This window comes from Haliotis rubra, unplaced genomic scaffold, assembly GCF_003918875.1.
Source record: "Haliotis rubra isolate DU_JTF1 unplaced genomic scaffold, ASM391887v1 Scf141, whole genome shotgun sequence".
NCBI lineage: Eukaryota > Metazoa > Mollusca > Gastropoda > Lepetellida > Haliotidae > Haliotis > Haliotis rubra.
Window position 1 is genome coordinate 1,151,132 of NW_025765348.1, and position 20,042 is coordinate 1,171,173.

Here is a 20,042-nt window from a genome sequence, read left to right on the forward strand (position 1 = left end):
GACTTTCATCTCCTCCTTAGCAGAGTGACTGCTGTAAGTTTACGAGGTCAAATCCTTCCCATCCTGAGCTAATTACAGTACAAATCCCGTAATTCCTGCCTTTACCAAACGAATTCTACCTTGTAATGTCACTCAAATACATGTAACCGCGTCTAATGATACTAGTCTGAAAAGTAGGATATCCGGAAAACATTTTTTGAGCCTGTGCAGTGTTTTCCGCAGGACAAAGATCAGTAATTGGTGTAGTCCGGTTCTGGATACTCGGGAACCTCCAGCACAGAGTGAGGACCGTACGGGGAGGTCAGACCTCTCCCCCTGACCACCTCATTGCGGTATCGCTTCTCAAACACGCTCTGTAGTGTCCGGCCCGTGGGCTGACCCTGCTGGTTGAAAATCTGTCTCATCGTTCCATTGGTCCGCTGGGAGATGGGCACTGTTATATCCTGGGTGTGGTAGGACGGAGGGGGTCGGTCGGGAACTGACTCGGTATAGGACCTGTCCATGTCATTCTCTCCCTCGTAGTCCGGCATAGGCTCATCGTAGTCGGGATCCGGTTCGTGTTCTATATCCCGCATCTTCTGGAGCTCTGCTACTTTCATTATTATATCCTTTACTTTGTCTTGTTCTGTAAAGGTTTGTCCAAATGTAATATTGGTAATCGACAACAGATGCAGCGCCGTTCCCCATCGATGGAGAAGCATACCGACAAACTGGAACATGATCAAGATTGCGAAAAAGGCAAAAAAGGCAAGTCCAAATGGCTGAAAGGTTAGTGGCTCCCCACTTGAATTTAACCTAGGTATTTTGATAAACAGATAGTCTTTAAGCTCATCTTGAAGAATTTCCAGTTGAAGAAAGAAGGCGACCCATAATGCTGTGACCATGAAGAACGCAAACACAACGTTATCCCTCAAGGATTTGAGATCAGCTGACATTTTGTCTTTGTGTTCTTTATCATCGACGATTGGTCGGAGATATTTCCTGATTAGCTGCTTCCAGAATATGTTTTCTGTTTCATCAAGATAAACCAGTGGACCACTGCCAATGTCTGAACTAGAAAGCCAGCCGGGATTGTCAGGATCTTCTTTCTTCAACCACAACGGGATTCCGTGTACAGATTCAGGAACAACTTCGTTAGAAGCCGGAATGATTGCCATCGATGCCACGTGTTCTTCTGAGCCTTCAGAATCAGGAACACTACCCGTCGATGAAGAAGATGGTGTTATGCTCTGCTGGGAACTTCCCGAACCCATTCTATCCTTCCTTATCTCAAGGATCAATTCCTCCAGCAGCTGATCTGTCTTCTTCTTTTGTGAGTCATCATTCATTTTGAAAGATTCATGTATGACTGATCTCATCTGTCGGAACAGTTCGCCAAGCTCTCCAATAATGTTCTTCAAACCTAGCCATCCAAGGATGCCACTCTTTTTCCTTTTATTCTTTTTCTCTTCTTGTTCAATTTTCTCCCTTTCAACATCTTCTTTTGACTTCTTCTGTGGTGCTTCTCGTGTTCCCCAGGACACCACGTTGAGATTACACAAGAAATAGATGTTGAGGACCAGGTAACTAGCGGGGATGCAGATGAAATACAGGAGCCCTGGCACCACGCACCCAAACTCTTCAGGATGGAGAACAGCTGATATGAGAAATATAAACGACAGCATTATCAGGAAGACGACGTTAGGGCTGGTGATGGTTCCATCTATAGCAGTTCTTACAGTGCCTACGACAACGATTGTCATGACTACGGAATAGACAGCACTGAGGAACGCTCCCACCAGAAGCTGTGTTTGAGACTTGGTGTACAGGCAGACCAGGATGTAGAGCACGGCGGGGACAAGGGATATGACGTGGGACTGCAGGATGGACGTCTTGAACACCACCGAGTACGCACCCGCCATCATCAGCAGCACTGTAGCGGGGCCAAGGATTGTTGATACCAGCAGAGCGACCTGGTAGAACACGTACGGTGAACTCAGATTGTCGTTGATCTTGACAGCACTCTTCCACGTGGACAACAGATCGATGATGTTGGCTAAAGTTGAAGGACCCCATCGACGTCGTTGGTTGAAGAATTCGGAAAAGGTTTCAGGCGCATGCGTGAAAGCATCCGCGGCTGCGCAGTAGTCGATTCTGTGACCTTGCTGAATGAGAAGGGTGCTCAGCCAGCGATCCTCGCCTGAAAATATTAACTATTTTTAGGATCATGTGATTAACTCATATCCTTGCATATGCAGATATAGTCAGTATTCTAATACCATTACGAGCTCAACAATTGAAAAATAGAAAGATAAGATTATGTCTCATCCTTTTCTTTACTGTGAATATAGGTTTCAAGAGATGCTGCTTTCGAAACGAAAGTCTTCACTTTATGCAAAGCCGAAATACGTTAATAACAATAATAATCATATTCATACATATATGTTCCGGTAGATAACAGCAACACTATTAAACCCCTATCTGTTGTTACTGGCCAGCAAAATAGCCAACATGTCACAGTGTCCGCTTGTCAAGCTACAGAACCATGTTCGATTCCCCATATAAAGAGTTAATGTTATACATGCCTTGATAAATCTAAAGCACAGGTCAGATGTGACAGGTGACAATGGCTGTGGTAGATTCCTTACCCTGATCGTACTGTACGTAGTGACCCGCCTGGGTGGCCCTCTTGGCGTATGTTCTTGCCATGTTGTCATCCATGAGGGACGACCCCCCGGAACAGCGTGAAGCATCCAGGGGCACATAGGACACACCCAAACACGTGCTCCGTGGACTTCTGCAGCCAGTGACCGATAGCGTACTCAAACATCTGGTACCAGATCATAGGACCTAACAAGAAGAAGGTTTAAGTTAGGAATAACTCTTTGTTTAAATTTATTCAAAGAAACTGTTCGAGTCAGAAATAGAAGTGCCTATGATGCTTTTTATCTAAGAAACCACTGAAAAGAAACACAGAAAACATTGAGGACTGATAACGTGGAGTCTACAATCGTCATGTTACTATGGATGAAGTGCACATTTATTCCTGCAGTTTATGATGGCAGTGAATGCTTACCGGACCCAGTTGGATGGATTCGACCACACGCCGCCCCGACCTTCTTGTTCTTGGTCATCCTGTCCACCAACAGTCGGACAGCGTCCGGCCGGAAGTCCACATCTCCGTCCAGAGCCAGGATAAATGTATTCTCTGCCTACAGGACATGAAGTGGGCATTATACTCTCATACAAGCAGTGGTGCAAAATAGTCTAAATGTTGCTAGCCAGTCCGGCTAGCTATGCCTGAAAGTTACTTGCCCACAAAATAATTCACTAGTCCGAAATTTGAATGTAGGCACGGGTTTCATCAATAAGGTGTTAATATGATGAACATTTTTATCCGGCCATAATCTTGCATGATTTAAAAGTGTATTATAACTTAACAAGTCGGGGAGAGTGATATATTTACAAAATGACCCCATGAAAATTCACTAGCCAATCGGGCCAGTGACTGTGGGGATTTACTGGCCTGGCTGGATTTTTACTGGTCACGGGCTAGCGGGCCAGTGGCTATTTCGCACACTGCATACAGGGTTCGTGATTCCTGGAACACTTATTCACTCACTGAATTGCGAAACGATGTATTTACAGTGCAAGGGTACTCAATATTTAACAAATAGAATTATTTTAGACATTTTGTTGCTACCGTATCCATGACAACCGTGTGAGGGTCCCACCTTCGTCTGTACATCTTCGCTAACGTTGTTAAAGATCACACTTCTAGTGAAGTGCGCACATCTTCTACGCCTGCGCAGTTGGGTTGCTGTCAGTCTGGCATTTTCCCCGGACTGGTCCGTCTTTTTATCACCAAGGATATCTTCTGGACTGCTGTTGTCATTTTGGGCGAGGATTCGGAACCCAAGCAGATAATACATGTACATCACCTGGTGGGGACAATAATGAATTGATTAACGTTTTAATTTTAGGCACGTGCACTGGGCTCTGTTGAAAATATGGACAAGAAGGATTGCAAGTATAACATTTAACTGTATCTCAGAGATTGATGACTTGAAGAAATGTTCAGTCGCTTTTTACGTAAAACGAATTTACGTAACTAACAAATCGAATCCCACTCCTAAACCCTCCACTCCCATGAATCCAATCAACCTGCTCCAAGTAATGCCTGTGCCCTGTTCACACCCTCGCAACGACATCATCTACTCAACTGACCCCATCCCAAAACAAACTTGATCAGCTCCATTACGTTCGTCATTAGGCACCCCCAACCCTATTTGACCCAACACATACTACCCAACACACTCTCACCCTAAACGACACCAGACACTGTGTCTACCAATCCTAGTCTCTCTCACAGTCCTTGAACTACATTATCTTCCCTTCAGCTCAGTTCGTTCTGCAATGCTACAGCTCTGAAGTGAAGCAAGTCTAGCTTTTTGAGGTTTCTCCCATCTCACTGGGGCTCCTTTTCAATTTAATAAGAATCATTGGTTCTGTCAAAATTATTCATATTCAGAGGCTAAGTGTTTGCCTACACAAATCCCCGCTCAACCATTTCCCTGTGAATGCCATCTCGCATTCCTGCAAGCCTGCTCCATATAAACCGGAGACACAAGGACATCTGAAGGTCATGACCGCTAGACACATGGACATAATAATGACGTCACGTTGATAAACGTCTGGTTATCCTGAACTTACAACAGCACAGTCAAGGAATTACACGCGCCGTAGGATGCCACTGACCTGTGACCACCGCTTCTTGTGACGTATCTTAGCCTTGTCCTTCATGTGTACGGTGAGTTGTGTGCCCCCAGGCAGGTTCCACGTCAGACGACCACCGTACGGAGTGGGGGTACGGATCGGCGGACCAAGGGTTATCTGTCGCTCGTGTACAGAGCTGTAACATGAACAACAACAGCTGATGAAAAATATCAACGGATGCATCATCTTGTCATATTCTCCGTACCCCGCCGATCTCTCTCCCACTGAGACATACCTTTGTAGTTCTAGTTTGGGGAGGTTGGATAGCCTAGTAGTTACCACGTTGGCCCATGATCAATTCCCCAAAGATGGCTACAATGTGTGAAACTCATTTCTTTCGTCTTCCGCTGTAATATTGCTCGAATGTTTCTAAAAACAACGTAAAACCCGTCCACTCACTCACTCACTATACGCCCTATCACGGGGTTATGTGGTCATGTAGTCAAGCGTGACTGCTACGATCTGTATGTATTTTCATTTAAATTTGATATGTGTTTCAACATCCTGAACGCGTAACAACACTCCTGTGTTCGCGATGATGAATTGATTTTCACATGTCCGTGTTGATTATGTGTGTCTTCAATATTGCTCCAGAACAATATTTACCTTATGGCATCGTCGACGCAGCTCATGAGATCAACGACGAAGCTGTTAGGTACCATTCTGTCGTCGTCTGTCAACTCCATAGCATCATCGAAAAATATGTGTGCTGAAAGTAGTTAAAAAAATAACTCACCCGTCAGGACTAAGGCTACAAACACATACCCTGATATGATTTTAAGTTTCATGTGATTGATTTGATATGAGTGCAAGTATACTTGGGTTTTTTTTTATAAAAGAGCTAATATTTTAAACGTTATCATATAATTTCACAATGAGCCTTTTGAGTGACCTAAACCATTAATGTAGATATGGGAAATTACGACCAGCTTACCTTCAAATTCATAGTAGTCAGGATCTTTGATTCCGTAGTATTTTTGGGCCAGGAACCGTGCACTGTGATCTATGTCGATTCTGTACAAGTAAAACATTGAGACACAAAGTTACCCTATATCATTACACACATTGATGGACCCGTGAAGATCCGGGTTAAAATTGATCTTCAGCAACCCATGCTTGTCGTAAGAGGCGACTAACGGGATCGGGTGGTCAGGCTCGCTAACTTGGTTGACACATGTCATCGTATCCGAGTTGCGTAGATCGATGATCATGCTGTTGATCACTGGATTGTCTGGCTTAGACTCGATTATTTACAGACCGCCGCCATAGAGCTGGAATATTGCTGAGTATGGCGTTAAACAAACCAACTAACCAGCCAACATACATTGATGCGTCCCTAAGGCATGCTAGTCTACTGTGGGTTCGAATGCAAAATTCGCCCAGATAATGATTCTTGGGTTGTTAGCGCAGATACACTTGTACGTGGGATTCACAAAGGTTGACTTTGACCTGCACGCATGTGGCTTTCAGGTCGCATCAACCAGCCACGCTGTTATATAACTGGATTACTGTTCAAAGCAGCGCCAAAATCCAATCAACTCACCTACTACACTATACGGCTCTCGCTCCTAAGTGTCTGAAAGATCCCACTAACCTGAAGATGGACTTTAACAATAATGTCATTTCTTCAACAGTCTCGTGCCACATGGTCGCGCATGCGTAGATGAGTGGTACTGCTGAGTCGGACTTGAAAGGATCTTCATCCAGAAGAGAATCGGCGTCCCAGTTGCTAAGCAACATACGGTCACGGTCGTCACGACGTCGACGTAGCAGCAGGAACTGATCTGTGAGAGCGCTGCACCTGACTGGGGTGACGAACAGCCTGCCAGACAGATTGTATGTAGCATCATAGTTTAAGCTTAGTACGTATCATTAACTAGCTTGGTAAATCTTGAATTAAACCATCGTGTGTATTTTTGTAGTCTTTATTGGCGTGAATATCTATGCTCCAGACTCAGCCATAAATATATGTAAGGGGACCCGAGGATTACAACTGAATTAGAGAACAATTTACAAACTAAAACGACAATGTAAGACAACAAAATGTATCTTTCGGATCAGATGTGAGTTCCATAACGTCTTTTGGAAGATAATAGAGATAATATAGGGCGTTGTATCCAATATTTCATATGAGATTGCATATCCGAAGTTGAATGCATAGTTTAATACAAAGAGTCTTATAAGATATATTTCTATACTTCAATAAACAAACTACTCAATCTGCAAACAGTAGATGGACATATTGCGATTAAATGGAGAATATATCATATAACACACCTTTCTATCTTTGCCATTCTGCTTGAATCAGGGAACCACACATGCGCAGTGACGATGACCTGTGACAGCCAGACTAGTCCGAGGAGAATGAGGTGGTATTTCAACCAGGGGTCATTCTGACTTGGACACACCCACGTGAAGGTGTCCCCGGGGAACGGAATAAAGTTTTCCTGGCATTGCAGCATGACCACAGCTGCACACGTGGGAATGACCAGGGTCAACGGCAGGGAGAAGCTGAACCTCTGCATACACATCTTGCACGCCAGTCCCCCCAGATAGGAACACAACACCGACGTGACCAGGTGGGCATAGAAGGGTCCGTATTCCTGGAAGTGAAGGTCATTGGACTGCGGGTAGGTTGTGGCATTTGTGTAAGATGTAGTTTCTTGGGGAAAGAGGAGGGTGAAGTTGAAGTCGTCCCTGAGGACCAAGGCGAGGAGTATTGACATCCCAACCTTCCAGATGCTGACGAATATGTACAGTCTCTGACGGAGCAGCAGGAGGTTCTTCTTCCAGATGGTGATGGGGAGTCTGCGTCCGAAGAAAGAGATGTCTTCATCGATGTAGTTCTCCCATGTCATGATTGAAATAAGAACAAGGGCGACGGGGATTTCCCAGGAGATTCTGTCCCACACGATAATACTTTCCCTCTCCACTGTGTCCAGGTCGTTGTCCTGTACTAGGTCCGTGATGGACTGTTTCTCCGAGCTGCTGTAAGTGAAGCCGGACACTGTACACATCACCACACTGCCAAGCTGGATGAAGAAGGCCAGAAGGTTTGCCAAGGAGATGAAGCAACGTTTTGTCCTTGACGTCGTTTGTTCAACAGTGGAGGAAATAGCCCTGCACATTGAGGGAACCACCAAGATGGACGAAATCAGGACCAGGGCACGAATCATGTCAACTTCAGGTAATATTTTGAAAAGTAGAAGACACATCCCAAGGCTGTGTAACGATTCCAGAACCAACACCTGCAAGAAAGAGAATCAGAGTAGCGCCATCTTGTTGGACATCTGTGTTATAAGAGTCATTGCAATCCAATGAAAGCCGCTAAATATCACCGTCATTTACATATATTTGCATTATCAATTGTTGAGCACTGAACAATAGCCGTGTATGAAAGCTTTGGAGGGAACATATTGATCAATATTATTCACTTTAGATACGGCGTGCACATGTGGGTGTAGCTGATTTATCCTTAACGCTAAGCGCCAGGTACGGTTAGATCAGCACCATCCTGTTTACGTCTTTCTGTGTGGTGCCACCTGTGAATCGAACCGACCTTCCGCTCTCGAGACAGACGCTCTACTCACTCCACAACGGATGCGGCCTCACAATTCCTAGTAATGAACATAGAGATTTTTTCTGGGTTACATCTTTTTATTCTTGAGTACAACGTTTCAGGGCTTGTTCTGGCCCCATCATCAGGTAAAACTGAACAGTAACTGTTAACTCTGGCCGTGACGTCACAATGCTTATAACTTCACGGCCAGAGTTAACAGTTACTGTTCAGTTTTACCTGATGATGGGGTCAGAACAAGCCCTGAAACGTTGTACTCAAGAATAAAAAGAAGATGTAACCCAGAAAAAAATCTCTATGTTCATCAAATATCATCTTCTAAAATGCCAATCAAGCATCTAATTCCTAGTAATGTTGGTCAGATTTAGCATTCAAATGCATTAGACCCCTAGTGTGCTGCATTGTCTATTTTTTCACATAAACATAAATCTTACCGAGATTGTCATTTTGAAGGTTGGCCAGCCGACGTTTCCAAACACTGACCGTGCTGAGTAAGCAAATAGCCAGCTCACATACGGGAAGCACAGACCGATCAGTAGCATGGTGTTGGTGGGGGTGGGTCCTCCGTGCTTCAGGCTCTGGACGATAAACAAATATAGCTATATAAATGGGAAATGGTAACATTTGTCAACAAGGAATTATTGCACCGTATATTTATGTAAAGTGATGTCATAGTCTAAAACATATTGTGTTTGACAGGACAGTCTATCCCAAAACACTACCCAGTATCGAATAGCCCCAGCTTCAGCGGAGGTTCATTTTTGAAACTGGCAAAATTGCATCCCCAGTTTTCTGCTTGTAAACATGTCTTGTTTTGACAAGTTAAAAGCTTAACCACAGCAGAACAATGGAAAACAGAGTACGCCTGTTTTTTGTTCATTAAAAAAAAGGAAAATGAATTCACGATGCCTTTAGAAAGTGGTCAAATGCAACATATGTATATTTAGAATTAAATGTTCTCAGTGGAGATTCTAGCACTTTTAGGGGTTGGGGGAATGGGGTTTATTCCCATTGGGGATTCGAACCCAGACTCTCAGAGTAAGGCACCTAATCGTCAGCACACAAAGTCAGCGATCTAACCCACTCAGCCACCATGGCTTCCACAAACATTAACTGGTAGTCCAAATCACATACTTTGTATACCCCTCTGACAACTGTACCGCTCCCATTGCTAAAGTTATGAATACACAATACATGTAGAATAAAAACTAGCGTTTATTGACCTTCACTATCCCTGACGTCATGGTCAGCAAAGACAGTTTGTTGACGACAGCGCAGCCCAGCACCATGCAGAAGAGTAGACCATAGGCTATGACTTTGATCCCTTGTAAGAGTGACCAGAACGATGAGTCAGTGCTCACGTTGTCCCTCGGTATCATCTGGAACTGGTCCCATAACAGCCTGAAATTGAAATACACTTAGTTGAGATGATATAGGGCATAGTCGGTGTTCCAACTGTCATATGTAAGTGATTGAGTGAATATAGTTTTACGCCGCTTTTAACAATATTCAAGCAACATCACGGCGGGTGACACCAGAAATGGGCTTCACACATTGTACCCATGTGAGGAATCGAACCCGGGCCTTCGGCATGACGAGCGAACGCTTTAACCAAAGGGCCACCCCACCGCCCCACTCTCATATCTAACAGTATTATATACTACCGTACATTTGACAAACACAGCGTTCATGATTGTATAGCACGGAGGCTAAGGATGCTAATGGTACAGAATCGTATCGATAGATACGAGATAGAGAACACCCTATGTTTTCACACTTCCATAGTTAATCATGGGAATACAGTGAAGCCTCGTTAATCCGGACGGTTGCGTTTCTCAGTAAATTCGTACATATCATCAGAATTTTAACATTGCAAATGTAAAATCTTTTACTGTATTGTACTTGAAGAGGGCTGGGTTGGTATTGTACTTACTGGTCCATAGCTCCTGGTGGATTTGATTCTCCATCTGAAAATGTGCTGTCTTTAATAGTGCCACATTCTGATTGCCTTTCATGGTCCTGTTGAAGCAAAAAAGGTTGTTTTTTCAGAAAGTGTTTCAGCAAAAAGCCCAACGCAGGAACGGGAAGGAACGTGTTTGGACCACATGGTGGCAGGCGCTACACTACCAATAATGAAGAAAAGTATAGTTCAAAATACTTACCGCATTAGTTGAGTGTAGTCCATCCGATGACGTGAAGTGGGATCGCATGTCGTTGCTGACGTCGTTGCCGTCAGATGACGCTGCGTCAACCACGACAACCGGTACCGTCGGTTCGCTGTTTTCGATCCAGTGTTGGACCTTCTGGTGTGAATTTTGTCCTGGGCGATCACTGGGGTTAGGTGATGACGTCACTCTCTGTTTCAGCTCGGTCAGCGTTTCCCGGGGATAAGGCATGACCCGTTGTCTGTCGTCAGTGACGTCTGACTTGGGAATGGAGTGACCTCCCCTTGCGTGAGGACTCCGTGATCGTGTGAAACTAGGATCATACCCATCTGTGGATAGGTTCTGTTGGAAGTTTTCTCTTGTTTTCTGTGGGCTGTACCTTTTGTTTGGCACTGAGTATTGTGCCTCCATAGTTTGCTGATGTCCTGGAAAGTATGAAAATAACTAATTTGTCATGGAGATTCATAAAAGGTGTGGTTGTCATTTGTTGAAATGTTCAGCACATTGTATTCGTTTAACATACCCACAAACGCACGAACACATACGCAGACGCACACGCACACGCACACACGCATTCACATTCACATACGCACGCCTATACGAATCCACTCACATAAGTAAATACATATCCATTGATACATACAAACACACACACGCACGCACGCATACACATACATACATACACACACATACATTACATACATACATACATACATACATACATACACACATACACACACATATACACATACATACATACATACATACATACATACATACATACATACATGTACATACATACATACATACATACATACATACATACATACATACATACATACATACATACATACATACATACATACATACATACATACATACATACATACATACATACATACATACAATGTTTATTAATGCAAACTTGTTCTCGTCACTATATGGCTGGAATAATGCCGATGTGACGCAAAACCCAACTCAACAACTCAACATACATACATGAATTCTCTTCCAAATGAAAGGACGAATGCCGCGAAAGGGGATTTTATGAATAACCTTTAAATTAATTTTTCACTTGATTAAATAAAAACACAATTTAACCTACCTGTTGCCACACACAATAAATTATGTTCCACAAAGATGAAGGTTGCATGCTTCTCCAGCGACCATGATGAAGATGAGCAGTCCCGCTCCTGACGGGTGGAGAGAGTGAATGTGATACAGGTGCTCTCTGGCTTGTGGTCAGTATCGCGTTATCTCGAAATCTCCACCCGGACATTCTTGCTGGCAATTATGTGATACTGCGTGATCTAATACCTCCACAGATACGGGCCAGCTGACCATCTATGACCGTGGGGTCTTACAACATTCCCCACCCCGGGTACGTCTCGGATTGGCTGTAAAATACATAAAACACATACCCTGGATATAAGAGGACAATACAGATCAAACGAGAGTGTATGACGTTCTCAGCGTGGAAATTGTCAGATTTGTGTTGCAGCCAGCCCTTAAGTTAAATGTGTATATATGAAAAATCAGCGCAAGAAAATAACTAGTCTCGATTATGTGACGAAACAGTTTTTGGTGTTAAAGGTTGTTTGTTACAGGTATACGAACGGATAACCAGAAATCAGAAATGCCACTCTAAATAAGGTGATGTGTACAGTTCTTTACGATGCAGAAAACTTTTTTTTCTGAAGAATGTTGATAGATTAGATTTGATGACCCACAGGAAGTAAGCATAAAAATGATATAGCTTTAGTGTGCATATGTTCCTATTGGTAAGTTTGTAGATCGTCAATATACGTGCTGTCTATTGTTCTGGTAAAAATATCATTTCAGATTTAATCGGTATGTTTGTAGGTTGTAAATATACATACAAGCAATTCTTCTATTAAATTGTGATTTCAAAATGAGTTTAGGAAAAGGAAATATGGTAGCTGAATTACGATGAAGACAAGAGATTTGTGTATTTACAGAATGGTTTAGCACGTCTCAGGCATATTTCCAGCTACCTAATCGGGCGTCCTCACCACTCCGGACCTTTCTCCAGTTTAAAGAGTAACAATTACTATTAGTAAATATATACAGTAATTATATGTAATGCTCATATTTAGGTATGGGCTATGTAGGATATAAAAAAAACGAAAGATAAAATCTTAAGAATGTATACTTTTGATGTTGTAAAATATATAGAATTCTTAATGTTAACCAACCAGGCAATTTCTTGTGACACAATATCCTGAATGTGTTAATGTTCATCATCAAGGGTAGAGAGAAGAACCGAATTTAGCCATTTTCTATTTCGTATCTTGAAACGGAATTTTATTTCTTTACACTCAATGGCTGCAGAAATATGGCACACCACCCTACCGGTACAATGATCCGAACAGTGTATGTGGGGACATAAACCTGTCATGTAATGATGTACGACGGCATGCACTGACATGACTGCAGTTGATGAATGTTGCCTCCTTTCGCAGGGAGCTCATATTTCGAACAAGTTGCTTACTGTATTGCTTTTCAGTAACATGCGACATTGTGTTTCGACGCAATTATTGCATCGCGTGGTGATCGTACCCCATTGGCGTAGTGTGCTCACAATATCAACCATTATTTTGTCTGTTCCAGACTCCATTATTTATAGGCCGCTTCCATATAACGTTAAAAGCGTTGAACAACAAACTTAAAATTGTCTATAATCCTCCCTATTTGAAACACACTCACGAAATATTTTAATTTATGAATTTTGGGGCTTGGTCCCTGGTGATTTAAATACTACACGTGTACGGGATTTTAAGATTGTTGTTTTCTTTTATTTCGTGTTGGCAGTGTACTTAGAGTAAATATAGCCGCGTGCATTCATCTGGCTGTATTGCAGGCGTATTATGTATTTCTGAGCCTTGTGTCTGCAAGAGGTGTATGATCCCCAGGGAGTTGAGATTGATAATACGATGTGCCATTTGAGTTTGACATCAAATGATCGAGGGAAAATCACAGCGCCTTTGAGCTGCTGGGCTGGATAGTGGCGCTAAACAATTGTTAGTATGATAATATTAACTACACATTTTGCATGTGAATGAGTGAATTTAGTTTTACGCCGCTTTTAGCAATATTCAAGCAACATCACGGCGGGTGACATGAGAAATGGGCTTCACACAATATACCCATGTGGGAAAACGAACCCGGGTTCAGCGTGACGAGCAAACGCTTTAACCACTAGGCTACCCCACCGCCGCCATTTTGCATGTAAATGCACAGGCAAAGGAAGACATACAGTTGAAAATTGGATTCGATGCAACAAGTACAAATGTTATCACGGAACTGGGATGAAAACACCTCAAACTCAAGAATCAAAATGTTGTTTTGATACTGGTATCAAATAATTAATTATCAAAGAATATAATTATTTAAAGTCGTATGCAACAAATATCTATTTACTTTTGACAAGACTGGAAGATTTTGTCCAACGTATACTTGTCAGAAACATCATAATTTTACAGGGTATCTGTTAATGATTATTTTAGAAGCCTTTTATAACATGTTCAATGCAATCTTACATATGACTTCCAACGGTATTTTTATATTGGTAAACGTCGAAGGAAGCGGTCATATGTACGTACGCTAAATATAGTCGCTCGCATTCACTTGACTGACTTTTTCCTGGATTGTTATCAGATAATCAAAGCTGACCACGTTGTTTATAAGGAAATAAATATTTCTTGAAAAACCCACTTTTCAAGTTTTGTCATTTCTTATTCCTTGCCCCCAGGGGAATTGTTTTTACTGTATATCTACCCCCAGCTCACTCAGCTAACTTCGTTAATTGTAGTCGCCTTTCAAGGGGCGAGCATTACAGGGTCAAGGACTCTTGGTCTGAACAGAAAATGGTATATACAAATATATACATATACGTACTGTATGTCCACGCTTTGCGTTGCAATGTACATGATATGTTAGGTATCTTAGCCTGAAGGCATGCACAACGTCCAAGCAATGCCAACGAGTTTAAAGCCCCGGGCGATTGGGAAACAAAAAAATATCCCTGGAATTAGAAGATGAGTCTGTATTGTACGTGTTCCGCCATCTGGTTTCTCCCTGGGGGGTGGCTTAAGGGATGATGGGGTGTTGATAAAAATATCACTTTCGGACACAATCCTACCTTAGCTTCATGGGTTATAACAGTGTACCCAAAAGGCAGACATTATATGTTAACAGGTGTGTTTTTTAAACCATTTCAACAAAATGTTGTGTACCTTGTTAGTTCACGCCGGGCTGAGACTTGTCAGTGGTTTAATGTTAAATCACTTAAAGCGCAACCAACCATGTCATGTGCACGTTTGTTTCATTGGAGATGAATAAAGAAAACTATGAAAATCTTGCGATTGTGATTTCATTATATGTCAACTGAGGCAATGGTGAGTATTTTGGGTTAAAAGGTGTTAGTTCAAAGTATTGAAGAATTCCATGCATCAATGTTATATGAAAGTCATATTTCTTGAAGTAATCTCTGTGTAAAACTGTAATGCTTCAAGGCAATGTCGAGATTCACATGTAATTAAACGTTTTTTAAAAATTCCACTTTACCTTTGTTATCTAACAATCTCAAATATTTTTGACCTGGTTAATCTACATAAATGAGAAATGGACAATTAGAAGAAACAAATACGTCACTAGTGTGTGTTCGTGATGTGACATTTTCATTGGCAATAGAACATGTGAACTTAACAGGGAGACACGCATTCCCATCATGAAGTTTGACTTGAACGGGAGGTAACTCTATGGTCTTTACCAAAACATGGCAGTGCGGATTGCCTCCCTTTCATCACCACACGCAGCGAAAAGTTGCCGCGTACATTCATTCATTCATTCATTCATTCATGTTTATTTGGGATTACACTTTCTCAGTAGAGTGGAGATTTTTCTACTTTTGTTATATTGAATCCCATCGGGGATTCGAACCCACACTATCAGAGTCAGGCATCTAATCACCAGCACACAAAGTCAGCCAACTAAACCAGTGTTAGGTCTACCTGTGTCTTTACAAATTGACAAGGAGACGAAAGCAAGCGGAAAGAAGATATACTTTCTTGCTCAATATTAGGTTCATTTTTTATAATATTCCTAGAGACGAATTAAGCAAATATTTCTTATTGTAACAGGTCCTCATAAAAAATATTAAAAACACAGTTGTATGCAGGGTTTTACTAATAAGAATATAATTTTGTGATATATTGCAAAGATAATTGATACATCAATGTTTAAAAGAAGGCTCATCGGCCTTGTGGTCATGACTATCGACAGGAGCAAGGTCTTAGACCTCTTTCATAGATTGAATCAAGCAGTGAAAGGCTGCTCTACAGGCTCCACCACTGACGATGAAGCTGTAGTGAAGTTTAGAACGAATCATTGCTCTCGGTCGACCGCCTCCGTGGTGTAGTGGTTAGAGCGTCCATCCGGAGAGCGGAAGATCGCGGGTTCGATCCCCGGCCGCCTAATACCATTAGAAGTTAAAATATGGTACTTGTTGGTCCCTGCCTGGCGCTCGGCATTATGGGTACAACAAGGACTGGTCGGCTCGGAGTCAGTATAATGTGTCTGAGTGGGGTGTTCATGCTTCACTGCAGCATGGTATCTCAGTAAAGTGGCACTATAAAACCAGCTGAAGTCTGGGCTAGTACAAGCAGCCAAACATACACACGCATGCACGTCGTCATATGAGCAAAATAATCTTAAGTATGACGTTAAACCCAATTTCACCTCGCCTTCATTGCTAGTTTGCTGTCGCCATTGAACCATGGTATTCGAATATGAGGAGTGGTAGAGGATTTGGGTATACATTCATCGCTATGTTATTTAGTACATCAGAAAGACGTTTAGGTTTAAGTTTCTCAACGCAAGGAAATCCATATAAAGGCCAGTTAGCCCTTTTAAAAGTCCATCTTGATTATGAAGGGACTTCAGATGTGGTTACATTGTTGGGCAACGGTCACTAACACTGAGGTCGTCGTGGACTGATCATTCAAATTCATTCGGTTGGTATGAGACTGCAATAGACAAATCAAAAGGTGAATATTTTCCTGTGCCAGAATGAAAATATGTGTTTGAATCTTTAATATAAATGCATGAATCATTATTTGAAATGAAATCCTCCAGTATTTTACCGTTAGTGTTGGTGGCTGTACCACTACAAAGTGAGTTGTGGCCACCAGTCTGTTTAAGTTTGAAGAATATAGACAGCATAATGTAAAATGAATGCAAGTCGCACTGTAACGGCTTGGAGATTAGTTGTGTGGCCGGGCTATGGATAACGTCCTGTTTAACAGGGACTGCAGATCCTCCAGTGGCCCTATCAACCGGCATGGCGTGTGTCGAAAGTATCTGTCAGTTCAAAACATGTTTCATGCAGACAGAATGCTAATGGTTTAACTTCCCAGGCAAATTGTAAGTCATTGGAATTAGTCCTTAGTCCTTTACAGCTCCACTGTGCAATATTATTGGAACAATTTATCCTTTTGTGGCATTAATGGGGGACCTGCCCAGCATCTGTGTGGTGGGCGATAACCTCAGGGGATCCGCATTTGTAAAACAGTTTCATTCTGACCCTTTGGAGGTTCTGCCACTTTACTGTTTAAAAGAACCATTCTTAGTTGTTTTTTCTTTTAACGATTTGTTGGACATTTTGGAGATTGAAAGTACGTGGTGGACTGAGAATAGGAGTATTGGTCACAACATGACACTGATCGGATTTGGGAAGTGCTAGTAAGTGATTCTGCAGTTTGGGTTGACGGGTAAGAAAATCTAAGAAGAATTGGTTTTGAGCCCAATCAAGTTTATTTGACACTTTGCAGACGATTTGGTTACTTTTGTGGTTTTCTCAGACGGTGTTCTGTTAACTGAAGCACAGTTTTATTTAAGTTCTGAGCTTTGGACAAGTTTTTCACGCACCAGCAAAACTAATGTTTTGGATGACTTTCTGTTTGTTGATATTCAGTTATTGTTTCCAAATCGGACATTCTTTAGAAGATAAGAAAGATAATTGATCTCTTGCGCAATTTGTGCATATTTTAAAAGTACAGTCACAATCTCCTGTTGTATGTGTTTTCTCACCACAGACAATGTGCAAATATTTACACCTTGGCCATACTTGTGGCATTTGGAGCATCTCAGAAGATTTGAAATATAGGTATCAGCAGCCTTTATTGATTTTGAAACATTTGGAGTTAAAAACAAAACAGATAGGTGTTGGTTTGTACGGTTTCGTTGTTTTTGCGGGTTGTTAAACGTTTTACGTATATTATACCTTGGTCTTTCATCTCCGAGACAAAATTGTTTTCAGTCATATCAGGAAAAGATACCGGTCTCTCAAGATACCTTAGCTGGTGTTAAGTGTTCGGTGTGCAGAGACCGAAACGGGAATGCCGACAAATGATTCACATGACATTAAGTTAGTCGCCTGTTGTGTCTTACTGCATTCGACTAAAAGTGTACCTGCCCGCAAGTGCTGAATGTTTATGACTTATCCTGCAATGCTTTGTGTGCATTTTGATATTGCAAAAGGGTTCAACTTCAATGGCCCATTCTACCACCCGTCTAGGTGAAGTAAGGGTCGAAGTGGTCTGTTGAGCAAAAGCACTCTATATCTGAAACCAGTGCCCTCAACCACATGCATCCTTTCCTCCACCGACACAGGGGCGCAATCCACGGCACACAGGTTGCCCTACAACCAACAACGGGGAGCCGAGGACCCGATCCACACGGGGATAACACACACTAAATGTATGGTCCCTTTGAGTTCGTTATTACCGTAGATTCATTCATTCATTCATCCATCCATCTATCCATCGTCCATCCATCGTCCATTCATTCATTCACGTAAACGTATACAAACTGTTTTAGCTGCTCATTTTGCAAAAGACATTTAAGACAGTATACTATATACTAGAAAATTAGATTCGATCATCACTTTCTGCTATAATATGTATGCTTCAAGTGCACCCCCATTTCTTGTTTGTTCAATTTTAGCCACCGTCAAATCTTTGTAAACCTTCGGTGACCTTCGGAAATCTTCTTTTGCCCGAATGTTTATTTTGAGAGTACTTAATTCACAGAACGAGGGGCGGTTGGGTTGCCTGTCTATTGGTTAAAGCGTCTGCTCGCCACGCCGAAGACCCGGGTTCGATTCCCCACATGGGTACAATGTGTGAAGCCCATTTCTGGTGTCCCCGCCGTGATATTGCTGGAATATTGCTAAAAGCTACATAAAACCATACACACTCAGAGCACTGCGTGGTGGCTTAACGTTTGAAGGAAGCAAGTGATGCAGGTCACAGATGTTTAAGCATTTTAATATGGTGAAACCCACGAGCGTGGGGGTGGCTCTGAAGTACCGGTACGTTTAAGTAAAGTTGGGAATTTTTGTGATCCTCAGCAAAGTGTGAGTAGTATATTTATTTTTATCAGAATTGAAATCTGTTTACTTTATATTTATATATTTTGATTTATGCCATCATAATTTAACGTTGCAAGATGAATCAGTAAACAACGTCAGCGATGGTATTTGACAGAGAGATAACGACCTTACCGGGGCTAACAAATGCGTAGTAAGTGGTCTGATATACCGGACATGACTAAAAAATGACTCGCACGTGGAAAAATAGAATATGAGCTGTTTCAGACTATCAGATGCTTAATCAGCCGGACATGTTATATATAACGATTATTTATTTATAGAGGTTATAAACCTATCCTATTCAAGTACACTCAAACTTACAGTAAAGACGGTGGTTGTTAAAGAAAAACGTTACGTGGCCCTGTTTATCACTACCTGAATTCCACAGGAGGCGTGCAATGTCTAACAGACAAGGTGTGATAAATGGCTTGTTTGCCAATCAGGATCTGACCAATCTGTAAATGAGCACAACTTTACAAATCCCGATAAACGTTATGATATTTTTGAAAATAATGAACATTCAGTGTTCTGTTTCATCATATGCTGAGCGTATGTATCAAATGTCAATAACGCTGATTTTGAAAGTATATTTCTCAGGAAATATAGACATTTCAATCTTTGAAAAAACAAACAAAACAACTGCGTGATTGGATCATTTCTCGTAGCTTAGTCAGAGTTTATGTGTAAAATATGATAATAATACTTTATTACCCTGAAGGGAACTTGTTTTACCTATTAGGACATTAATCTGAAATCTGCAAATGTTATCAAGGTAACAAAACGACCGGTTTTCATGTAACTTTTCATGCACACAGTCTTCAGTAACTTAGTGCAAGTTAGCCTGAAAACGTAATGTCGTCCTTTAGAAAACTAAAACTAGGTAAGTTCAATCAAAACCATTAACCAGTTGTCAAACAGGACTTTCCACATCAGTCAGGTGAGTATTAGTCATCTACATACCTCCTTTATAAGCCTGATCAAGTCTTTCGTGTGTTGTATACTTCCAAGTTTCTGTTCTACATATTGTCTTGTCCTGAACATAACATGGGTGTTGGTGGACTTTTTGGGTAGATATTTAATAATATAAACAATG

The 20,042-nt window shown here is 41.8% G+C and overlaps 1 protein-coding gene across 1 annotated transcript; it reads right to left on the reverse strand.

Moving 5' to 3' along the window:
• Positions 1-230: 230 nt before the first annotated feature.
• LOC124269012 (chitin synthase chs-1-like) lies at positions 231-12,989 on the reverse strand. Its single transcript, XM_046704042.1, is given in 16 exon segments — positions 231-2,179; positions 2,628-2,712; positions 2,714-2,829; positions 3,056-3,191; positions 3,714-3,920; positions 4,738-4,891; positions 5,362-5,464; positions 5,690-5,775; positions 6,350-6,577; positions 7,033-8,003; positions 8,767-8,910; positions 9,556-9,733; positions 10,266-10,351; positions 10,495-10,922; positions 11,603-11,690; positions 12,945-12,989. Coding segments are annotated over 16 exon segments (5,004 nt in total).
• Positions 12,990-20,042: the final 7,053 nt, after the last annotated feature.